Genomic DNA, 12,347 nt, shown 5'->3' on the forward strand with positions numbered 1-12,347 from the left:
TACATGCGATGGCTGTGCAGCATAGGCAAGATGCAGTAGATGGTATAGAATACAGTATATACATTAGAGATGAGTAATGAAGGGGTAAATTTCTCAAATGGTTAGTAAATTAAAATGTTCCCGGACACGTTGGCTGGCACCACATTTTCCTAAAGGGAAACCCTGGAACAATATTTGATCTCTTTGAATGTACACCAATGTAACGGAGCTCCCTTCAGCCAGCAAAAAGGGTCTAAAAGTGCAGTGGGATGCTACATGTGATGAAGGGTGAGTTAAATTCTCACCTGCTTGACTTTCTCTTCAAAGTCAGCATCATTGTGGTCCGAAATCATCTGCGCGAGTCGGATCTGCTCAGCAGTGGCCTGTGTGGAGAAAGGGTGGAACATCAACTTCTAAGTCACCACAAAGTTGTTTAAAAGAGTCTCCTATGTAATCTCAATGACAATCATTTATCCACCCATTAAGAATTGGTTCGGTACTACGTGTAGCTTTTCCATCACTATCAAACAATTAAAGGTTCTATTCAATCCGGCAAATGCTGCATGACTGCTCAATCGGAAATGACCTTTACATTTCTATTGCGCAATCTAACGCATCAGTGATACGGATTGGATAGAGCCCCAAGTCAAAAAAAATGCACAGGTGGGTGATCCTGACAACATAAAATCCTCCAGAACTCAGTGTTTTCCACTTAAATTAGTATAGGTCATTTTTCAATTCACTAGTCAGAAAAAAAAGTTGTCCAAGCCCTCTCCACTAGAAGGAACGATATGCATCTCCTAGCTATCTATTGATAGGACAGGTGTCGTCCTGTCAGTCACCAAGCGAGTGATGACAGGAAAACACTGCTGGTTTGACAGTCTGCCCCGCCTCATGGTACCTGTGGGCAGTGTTATTTGTGCACTGGGTTGGTTGTAGTCCAATTTCATTGCACGGAGTGAGAGCAAAATGCTTCATCGTTCGTGAGATAATTTCAGGGTTCTTTTGTGCTACCATTTTACTCACATACAGTGCATTCGCAAAGTATTCAGACCCCTTGACTTTACCCACTTTGTTACGTAACAGTCTTATTCTAAATAAATATTTTTTCTCAATCTACACACAATTCCCCATTAATGACAAAGCAAAAACAGGTAAATTTTTTGGGCAAATTTATTCAAAATAAAAAAACAGAAAAATCTTTACATAAGTACTCAGACCCTTTGCTATGAGACTTGAAATTGAGCTCAGGTGCATCGTGTTTCCATTGATCATCATTGGGATGTTTCCACAACTTGATTGATGTCCAACTCTGGTAAATTCAATTGACTGGAGATCATTTGGAAAGGCACACACCTGTCGATATAAGGTCAGGGAGGTGACCAAGAACCCGATGGTCACTTTGACAGAGCTCGAGAGCTCCTCTGTGGATATAAGAGTACCTTCCAGGAGGACAACCATCTCTGCAGAACTCCACCAAAATCAAGCTTTCATGGTAGTGGCCAAACAGAAGCCACTACTCAGTAAAAGGCACAGGATAGCCCTTGGAGTATGCCAAAAGGAACCTAAAAGGACTCACTCCTGTAGCATCATGCCCAAGAAGACTCGAGAATGTAATCGCTGCAAAAGGTGCTTCAACAAAGTACTGAGTAAAGGGTCTGAATACTTACAGTTGAAGTCAGAAGTTTACATACATTTAGGTTGGAGTCATTAAAACTCAAATTTTCAACCACTCCACAAATTTCTTGTTAACAAACTATAGTTTTGGCAAGTCAGTTAGGACATCTACTTGGTGCATGACACAAATCATTTTTCCAACAATTGTATACAGACAGATTATTTCACTTATAATTCACTGTATCACAATTCCAGTGGGTCAGAAGTTTACATACACTAAGTTGACTGTGCCTTTAAAAAGCTTGGACAATTCCAGAAAATGTAATGGCTTTAGAAGCTGCTGATAGGCTGGCTCATTGACATCATTTGAGTCAATTGGAGGTGTACCTGTGGATGTATTTCAAGGCCTACCTTCAAACTCAGTGCCTCTGTGCTTGACATCATGGGAAACTTGTCACCATGAAGTGCTTTGAGAGATTAGTCAAGGATCATATCACCTTCACCCTACCTGACACCCTAGACCCACTCCAATTTGCTTACCGCCCCAAAAATTGGATGTAATAAATGTATCACTAGCCACTTTAAACAATGCCACTTTATATATTGTTTACATACTCTACATTACTCATCTCATATGTATATACTGTACTTTATACCATCTACTGCATCTTGCCTCTGCCGTTCGGCCATCACTTATCCATATATTTATATGTACATATTCTTATTCATTCCTTTACACTTGTGTGTAAAAGGTAGTTGTGGAATTGTTACATTACTTGTTAGATATTACTGCATGGTCAAACTAGAAGCACAAGCATTTCGCTACACTCACATTAACATCTGCTAACCATGTGTATGTGTCCAATAAAATTAGATTTGATTTGAAAATCAAAAGAAATCAGCCAAGACCTCAGAAGAAAAAAATTCTAGACCTCCACAAGTCTGGTTCATCCTTGGGAGCAAGTTCCACATGCCTGAAGGTACCACGTTCATCTGTACAAACAATAAATAGTACGCAAGTATAAACACCATTGGACCACGTAGCCGTCATAACGCTCAGGAAGGAGACGCGTTCTGTCTCCTAGAGATGAACGTACTTTGGTGCAAAAAGTGCAAATCAATCCCAGAACAGCAAAGGATCTTGTGAAGATGCTGGAGGAAACAGTTACAAAATAATCTGTATCCACAGTAAAACTATACTATATCGACATAACCTGAAAGGCTGCTCAGCAAGGAAGAAGCCACTGCTCCAAAACAGCCATAAAAAAGCCAGACTACGGTTTGCAACTGCACATGGGGACAAAGATCGTACTTTTTGGAGAAATGTCCTCTGGTCTGATGAAACAAAAATAGAACTCTTTAGCCATAATGACCATTGTTATGTTTGGAGGAAAAAGGGGGATGCTTGCAAGCCGAAGAACACCATCCCAACCGTAAAACACGGGGGTGGCAGCATCGTGTTGTGGGGGTGCTTTGCAGCAGGAGGGACTGGTGCACTTCACAAAATAGATGGCATCATGTGGCAAGAAAATTATGTGGATATATTGAAGCAACATCTCAAGACATGAGTCAGGAAGTTAAAGCTTGGTCGCAAATGGGTCTTCCAAATGGACAATGACCCCAAGCATACTTCCAAAGTTGTGGCAAAATGGCTTAAGGACAACAAAGTCAAGGTATTGGAGTGGCCATCACAAAGCCCTGACCTCACTCCTATAGTCAATTAGTGGGCAGAACTGAAAAAGCGTGTGCGAGCAAGGAGGCCTTCAAACCTGACTCAGTTACAATGGGCCAAAATTCACCCAACTTATTGTGGGAAGTTTGTGGAAAGGCTACCCGAAACGTTTGACCCAAGTTAAACAATTTAAAGGCAATGCTACCAAATACTAATTGAGTGTATGTAAACTTCTGACCCACTGGGAATGTGATGAAAGAAATAAAAACTGAAATAAAATCACTACTATTATTCTGATATTTCACATACTTAAAATAAAGTGGTGATCCTAACTGGCCTCAAACAGGGACTTTTTACTAGGATTAAATGTTAAGAATTGTGAAAAACAGAGTTTAAATGTATTTGGCTAAGGTGTATGTAAACTTCCGACTTCAACTGTATGTATGGATGGATGGATGGATGGATGGATGGATGGATGGATGGATACACACACACCAAAAAAAATACTTTTTCAGGACCCTGTCTTTCAAAGATAATTCATTAAAATCCAAATAACTTCACAGATCTTCATTGTAAAGGGTTTAAACACTGCTTCCCATGCTTGTTCAATGAACCATAAACAATTAATATACATGCACCTGTGGAATGGTCGTTAAGACACTAACAGCTTAAAGACATTAGGCAATTAAGGTCACAGTTACGAAAACCTAGGACACTAAAGAGGCCTTTCTACGGACTCTGAAAAACACCAAAAGAAACATGCAGTTGACAGTGAGGACGTTTCTTTTTTTGCTATATAAACTCAGCAAAAAAAGAAAAATCCTCTCACTGTCAACTGCGTTTATTTTCAGCAAACTTAACATGTGTAAATATTTGTATGAACATAAGATTCAACAGACAAAATGAACAAGTTCCACAGACATGTGACTAACAGAAATGTAATAATGTGTCCCTGAACAAAGGGTGGGGGGGTCAAAATCAAAAGTAAGTCCGTATCTGGTGTGGCCACCAGCTGCATTAAGTACTGCAGTGCATATCCTCCTCATGGACTGCACCAGATTTGCCAGTTCTTGCTGTGAGATGTTACCCCACTCTTCACCAAGGCACCTGCAAATTCCCAGACATTTCTGGGGGGAATGGCCCTAGGCCTCACCCTCCGATCCAACAGGTCCCAGACATGCTTAATGGGATTGAGATCCGGGCTCTTCGCTAGCCATGGCAGAACACTGACATTCCTGTCTTGCAGGAAATCACGCACAGAACGAGCAGTATAGCTGGTGGCATTATCATGCAGGAGGGTCATGTCAGGATGAGCCTGCATGAAGGGTATCACATGAAGGAGGATGTCTTCGCTGTAACACACAGCGTTGAGATTGCCTGCAATGACAACAAGCTCAGGCCGATGATGCTGTGACACAGCGCCCCAGACCATGACGTACCCTTCACCTCCAAATCGATCCCGCTCCAGAGTACAGGCCTCGATGTAATGCTCAGTCCTTCGACGATAAACACGTATCTGACCATCACCTCTGGTGAGACAAAAAAGCGACTCGTCAGTGAAGAGACCATTTTGCCAGTGCGGTCTGGTCCAGCGACGGTGGGTGTGTGCCCATAGGCGATTTTGTTGCCGGTGATGTCTGGTGAGGGCCTGCCTTACAACAGGCCTAGAAGCCCTCAGTTGAGGATCTCTCAGCCTATTGCGGACAGTCTGAGCACTCATGGAGGGATTGTGCCTTCCTGGTGTAACTCGGGCAGTTGTTGTTGCCATCCTGTACCTGTCCCACAGGTGTGATGTTCGGATGTACCGATCCTGTGCAGGTGTGGTTACACGTGGTCTGCCACTGCGAGGACGATCAGCTGTCCGTCCTGTCTCCCTGTAGCGCTGTCTTAGGCGTCTCACAGTACGGACATTGCAATTTATTGCCCTGGACACATCTGCAGTCCTCATGCCTCCTTGCAGCATGCCTAAGGCACGTTCAAGCAGATGAGCAGGGACCCTGAACAACTTTCTTTTGATGTTTTTCAGAGTCAGTAGAAAGACCTCTTTAGTGTCCTACGTTTTCATAATTGTGACTTTAATTGCCTAACGTCTGTAAGCTGTTAGCGTCTTAACGACCGTTCCACAGGTGCATGTTCATGAATTGTTTATGGTTCATTGAACAAGCATGGGAACAGTGTTTAAACCCTTTACAATGAAGATCTGTGAAGTTATTTGGATTTTTACAAATTAACTTTCAAAGACAGGGTCCTGAAAAAGGGACGTTTCTTTTTTTTATATATATATATATATATATATGTCAATGCTACGCCGACATTGCTCGTCCTAACATTTATATATTTCTTAATTTCATTATTTTAATTTGAGATGTGGGCATTGTTAATTTAGATATTACTGCACTGTTGGAGCTAGCAACATAAGCATTTCGCTACACCCGCAATAACATCTGCTAAATGTGTAGGTGACCAATAAATTTGATTTAACATTTCTTTCACCCAACTGACTCAAATATTTGAGGGTACATTGCAGTTAATTGAGCAAGGAACACCAACAAAATTCGTAATATAAAAACACTCAAATACTTTCAGTCTGCTCCCTAAATCCGCTTGTTGTAAAACAACACAAAAAAAGTCAGCGGAGTGCCCTGAATTTGCATATCCCAGGTAATGTAACAAAGAGTCAAAATCCACTTATATGCTGACCACGCGTCACGTGCACTAGCATTGCAAAATAAATGTACACATACAGTACCAGTCAAATGTTTGGACACCCACTCATTCAAGGATTTTTCTTTATTTTTTACATTATAGAATAATAGCGAACACATCAAAACTATGAAATAACACATATGGAGTCATGTAGTAAACAAAAAAAGTTTTAAACATAACAAAATATATTTTACATTTTAGATCCTTCAAAGTAGCCACCCTTTGCCTTGATGACAGCTTTGAACACACCAGCTTCATGAGGAATGTTTTTCTTGAAGGAAATCCCACATACGCTGAACACTTGTCTTCTGCTTTTCCTTCACAGTCCAACTCATCCCAAAAATCTAAATTCGGTTGAGGTCGGTGATTGTGGAGGCCAGGTGATCAGAAGCAACACTCCATCACTCTCCTTCTTGATCAAATATCCCTTACACAGCCTGGAGGTGTGTCGGGTCATTGTCCTGTTGAAAAACAAATGATAGTCCCACTAAGCGCAAACCTGATGGGATGGCGTATCACTACAGAATGCTGTGGTAGCCATTCTGGTTAAGTGTGCCTTGAATCACTGACAGGGTCACCAGCAAAGCACCCCCCACATCATCACACCACCTCCTCCATGGTGGGAACCACACATGCGGAGATCCCCCGCCTCTCCCATCTCGTCATTGGTTTGTTGGAGCATATACCCACGTGGGTGATTGAAAGCGGAACTGAGGTCCACATTCTAGTCCGTGGTGATAATGTACCTTAAAGTTGGTTGCCAACCACCATAACAAGTCCAATGAAGAACAACTGAAGGAGAGATTACTAGAAACTAACTAGGATTACCCTTTTTTCAGTGGATGAGTTGTTGGAGTAGAGGACCTTGTGCATTTCAGGTAAAATAACAACCCATTGTTTATATCCCAGGACAAATTAGCTAGCAACTGCAAGCTAGCTAAATGGCCATGAATGTTTTCTGTGTTTTGACTTGTCCCCAAATTAATATAGTTGGTTCAGAGTTTGTTTTTGCTATTTCAACCTGCGTGTCCTGATCGTGTCTGGTGTGGATGAAAAATAAAATAAAATCAGCATGCGCACGATTGCGGACGTATGGGCATCCCCCGGTCTAGTCAGCATGTTAGCCTTACTGTTCTGGCACATTCATTTATTTTCTTTGACATCTTTCATATAGCAGCCACCTTTCATTTATCCAGGCTGTATCACATCCGTGCATGATTGGGAGTCCAATACGGCGGCGCACAAATGGCCCTGCGTCGTCCGGGTTTGGCCGTTATTGTAAATAAGAAGTTGTTCTTAACTGACTTGCCTAGTTAAATAAAAGGCAAAAAAAATAAGTACAAATTTGTCAAGCTAATGTGGGCAACTGTTTAGTTAAATCATTTTACAAAAAACATAATTTGAAGAACAAACATCACTGTGGCAATTCATATCTTGCAGTAAAACTATAAATAAGGCTGATCAAGAGAAGACCGGTTAAAATGTAAAAAAAAAAAAAAAAAGGCTGTAATGTGGTCATTAAAGATCCCATGGCACTTATCGTAAAAGAGTGTTTAGCCTGGTGTCCTGGCTAAATTCCCAATCTGGAACGCGTACCATCATGGCCACCTAATCATTCCCAGCTTCCAATTGACTCATTCATCCCCTCTCCTCCCCCTTCTAACTCTTCCCCATGTCATTGGTGTAAAACCAGTCAGTATCTGGTGTGAACACCGTTTGATTTGATTTGATTTGGATCTCTTTTAGTCCCCATTTGGACTAATCTTCCAAGAGTCCTTAAATATTAAAATACAATTTATATACGAACACATTTTCACATATAACACACTATTACAAACATACATAATATACTAACGTAATAAAAATAAATAATCAAATCTAAAAAATATGAATTCTTCATCTACTGTAATCCCACAACATTTCTGTGTATTATATTTAAATTGTTTTAAAATAATGTTTAAATGTATATATTGAAAGGTTTCTGGTTTTCTCAGTTAATTTATTCCATTTCTTTATTGCTCTAAATCGAAATGTTCTTTTGCCTATTTCTCTTTTCTGTCTGGATAACGCATAGATGGTGGACAATCTATTCCTAGTATTTACGGAATGTCTGTCTCTTACCAACTGATTGCCGTTGTGAATTGTACTTGGCCGTTTTAAATGATGTATATTATGAAATAAAATAAGCATGTTTTTTTCAATTATCTTGTCAATTGATGACCAACCAAGAACATTGCGTATGACTGCAACAGAAAAACCATATCTCCACCGTAAAACAATCCTTGCTGCTTTGTTCTGTGCAATCTGCAGCCTCCTAACTTCACTTGATGATGCATTTCCCCAGACCACAGAACAGTAGTTCACTTGACTCTCAATTAAAGCTTGTGTTATTTGCTTAAGAATTTTTCCTGGTAAATATTTAGCTATCCTTCTGATTATGCATGCTGTTTTAATATTTTTTTTACACAGATTAGTTATTTGAGATGACCATGATAAGCAGTTGTCTAGCTGCACTCCTAATAGTTTGGTTTCTGCCACTTCTTCAATTTGTACTCCTCCCATACTTAATTGTATCCCATGCTGTTTTGGCCTTTTCCTAGTGGAACAGACCAACATAACTTTGGTTTTCTTGGTGTTTAAAACAAGTTTATTCTGGCAAACCCACTCCCTAATATTCTCCAAATCTCCTTGTAAAGCTTGCTGTACCTGTTGAACCGATTGTCCTGCTGCATAAATTGTAGTATCATCTGCAAATACAGTAGCTTGAGTTTCAGCTAGGGCATAGGATAGGTCGTTGGTATATATTAAATAAAGAAGTGGCCCAAGGCAGCTGCCCTGCGGTATTCCACAGTTTAAAGCATGAGGGGAAGAAAATGAACCATTGATATAGGTGGACTGTTTCCTGTCAGTTAGATATGACTGTACCCAATTCAATGCTACCTCCTTAAAACCATAATGCATTAATTTTGTCAAAATTATCTCATGATCCACTAAATCAAATGCTGCACTGAAATCTAAAAATAGTACCCCCACAAACTTGCCATTATCCATAGCATTGAGCCACTGGTCAGTCATGTCAACCAATGCAGTGGTAGTGGAATGATTTTTGCGATAAGCATGCTGATTGGCTGTAATCAGATCATTATTTTCCATGTACTCCCATATTTGTCTACTCACAATACCCTCCAATATCTTACTGAGTGTAGGGAGTAGACTAATTGGTCGACTATTGGCAGGAGTAGCGGGTTCTTTGCAGTCTTTTGGAATAGGACAAAGTTTAGCATGCTTCCATACATTTGCAAACATCCCCTTTTCCAGTGACCAATTAAATATGCATCTCAGTGGAACTGCAATCTGGGGAGCAGCACAGCGAAGCAAAAAATTGTCCATAAGATCATAACCTGTAGATTTCCCATCAGGTAATGACTTCAAAAGGTTTAACACCTCCTCCACTGACACCGTTTGCAGACTAAAAGAGCAGATCTTGTTGCTCATAATATGATCATCAATCCATTGGACAATAGCTTGTTTGGAAGAATGTATGTTTACATTGTTGCTCAGTAAATTAATTTTCTTTGTGAAAAAATCTGCAAAATGATTGGCAATATCAACTGGTTTTGTTATTATTCTCCCGTCAACCTCCACACTAGATGGGCATGATGAGATTGATGTACCAAGTAAACCTTTAACTGTATTCCATACCTTTTTAGAATCATTTTTACAATCAATAAAAGCATTGTTGAAAAATAACTTTTTTTTCCTTCGATTCAATTTAACTGCATAATTACGAAATGTTCTATAATTCTGTTCATCAATTTCTAGTTTTGACTTGGCTGCTAAGACTTTTAACATATTTCTTTGAGAAAAAGCCTCACCCAGTTCATCATCAATCCATGGAGATGGACGTGCACCAACTGTACTCTTTCTTATAGGGGCATGATGGTCCATAACCTCAGTGAGCAAATCAATAAAACATTCTGTAGCGTGATTTAAATCATCCTCTAGATAAATCAGCTCCCAGGGTACAGCAGCCAAATCATTTAGAAATAGCTCATAATTAAATGTTTTAAAATTTCTCTTGACCACAATCCTAGGGGGTTTCTTTGGAACCTTGGTGTTCATGGTTACGGTCACAATATTATGGTCTGTCCAGCCCACTGGCATTGATCTGGCTTTTAAGCATTGCGATGGTATATTACAGAAAATCAGATCAATGCATGTGTCTGAACGATGACCCAACTTAATTGATGATCTAGTAGTATCATTAACCATTTGTTTCAAACCACAGTTCATAGCATATCTCATCAATTTTGTTCTATTCAAATTATTGTGATCCTTCCAATTTATATTAAAATCACCCAAGATCTCTGTTGCTATCTGTGGCCTTGTCAAACCCAGTGCATAAGTCATCCAAATAGGACACCTTAGAGCTAGGAGGTCTGTACACACATCCCACCAATATGGCTGCCTGGTGAGGCAGATGTACTTGAGCCTATAGTGCCTCTACTTGACATACCTTTTAAGAGGGATGACCTTAATGTATCTGATTCTGAATATACAGTGCTACACCCCCACCATTCCTATTCCTGTCCCTTCTAAGTAGACTATATCCATGAATGTTAATTTGCCCATCATTTACAGATGCATCTAAATGCGTTTCGGTCAAGGCCAAAATATGAATATTATTTATCTTGACCAAGTTAAAAACCTCATGTATTTTGTTAGGAAGGCTACATACATTAACTTGAGCTATATGCAACCCTTTCCTTGTCAAGTGAAGATCAATAGAGAATGTATTCGTTATAGTTGAAGTTGTCATGATACACTACAACATACAAACTCAAATTTGAACATTAAATTAAAATAGCCAGGGAGTTACTCTAGAGTCCCGATACAATTGCCCGTTGATATAAAGTTTATCCATCACCATGGAGACTCGTTGATTCAGGCAATGTTTTTCCTTCATGATGGGATATAGTTTTTTTCTCCTTTCATTGATCTCGGTGGGGAAGTGATCATTCATTCCAAAATCAGTGTTTCTGAGTTCTCTGCCCATGTTCTTCGTCATTTCCTTTTGCTTAATTTTGTCAAAACATGCAATAATAGCCCGTGGCCTATTTCCAGAGGTCTTACCTATTCTATGGACTCTGGAGAAAGTTACAGCACGCACAACATCAGTGGGCAGTTTTAGTTGAGTTGACATAAAATCTCGGACTGTGTCCTCACAGCCTCTGCTGTTGTCATTCTCCGGTATCCCTGAAAATATGAGATTGTCCCGCATTGATCGACACTGTACATCAAGCAAGGTTTCTTTAAGTTGTTTGTTCTCCCTTTGTACCACCTCCACCTTGCTATGAATAGAGTCTACAGTACCTTTCAGCGCCGTGTTCTCTTTCCTTAGATCATCAATCTGACGTTGGCTGAATTCTAGACTGGCACATAATGCATTGATGTCCTCTCGTAATATATCCAAGATATCAAGTTTGGCAAGCCTTTCATTGATGGATTTTAACAAGTCAACATCCATATCTGTAAACCTCTCCCCACTCGCCACACGCGCCCTCTTACTAGGGGATGGTTTGGTTCCATCGTTGATACCAATTGTCCAACCTGATTTTGGTTTGTTTTGTTGATTGGGTTGGTTGTCCTTAACAATGCTTGAGTCCTCCGAAGCTAGCGACATGTTTCTAAGAGTTCGTAAGTATCTCTCGTCAATGAATCGTTCAAGCTCTTCAATGGATTCTGAATCATCCAGCGTGTTTACAGACAAAGTTTAACAAACAAATTGTTCAGCTGCGTGAGTTGAGTGTGACGCAATTTCCGTTCCAATTTTTACGTTGAAGTGTTGAAGCGCAAGTGCATTTATTAGAGACAGAAATACTGTCCAGGTGACTGGTCTCAGACAATCCCGCAGGTGAAGAAGCAGGATGTAAACGTCCTGGGTTGGCGTTGTTACACGTGGTCTGCTACACCGTTAGCATCATGCAGCGCAACATCTCTTTCACATGGAGTTGATCAGGCTGTTGATTGTGGCCTGTGGAATGTTGTCACACTCTTCAATGGCTGTGAAGTTGCTGGATATTGGCGGGAACTGGAACACGCTGTCGTACACGTCGATCCAGAGCATCCCAAACATGCTCAATGGGTGACACATCTGGTGAGTATGCAGTCCATGGAAGAACTGGGACATTTTCTGCTTCCAGAAATTGTGTACAGCTCTTTGCAACATGGGGCTGCGCATTATCATGCTGAAACATGGTGATTGCAGTGGCTGAATGGCACGACAACGGGCCTCAGGATCTCGTCACGGTATCTCTGCATTCAAATTGCGTTGTCCGTAGCTTATGCCTTCTCATACCATAACCCCGCCGCC

The 12,347-nt window shown here is 40.5% G+C and overlaps 1 protein-coding gene across 9 annotated transcripts in view; it reads right to left on the reverse strand.

Annotated features, from left to right (window-relative positions):
* ubap2l (ubiquitin associated protein 2-like) overlaps window positions 1-12,347 on the reverse strand; it is a 104,702-nt gene that overhangs the window by 72,701 nt on the left and 19,654 nt on the right. For all 9 annotated transcript variants that reach the window (XM_029731188.1, XM_029731192.1, XM_029731195.1 and 6 more), the window contains one exon: window positions 285-362. In XM_029731188.1, the coding sequence (XP_029587048.1) occupies window positions 285-362 (78 nt within the window). The remainder of the gene's footprint in view (window positions 1-284; window positions 363-12,347) is intronic.

Source organism: Salmo trutta, chromosome 34 (assembly GCF_901001165.1).
Source record: "Salmo trutta chromosome 34, fSalTru1.1, whole genome shotgun sequence".
Taxonomy (NCBI): domain Eukaryota; kingdom Metazoa; phylum Chordata; class Actinopteri; order Salmoniformes; family Salmonidae; genus Salmo; species Salmo trutta.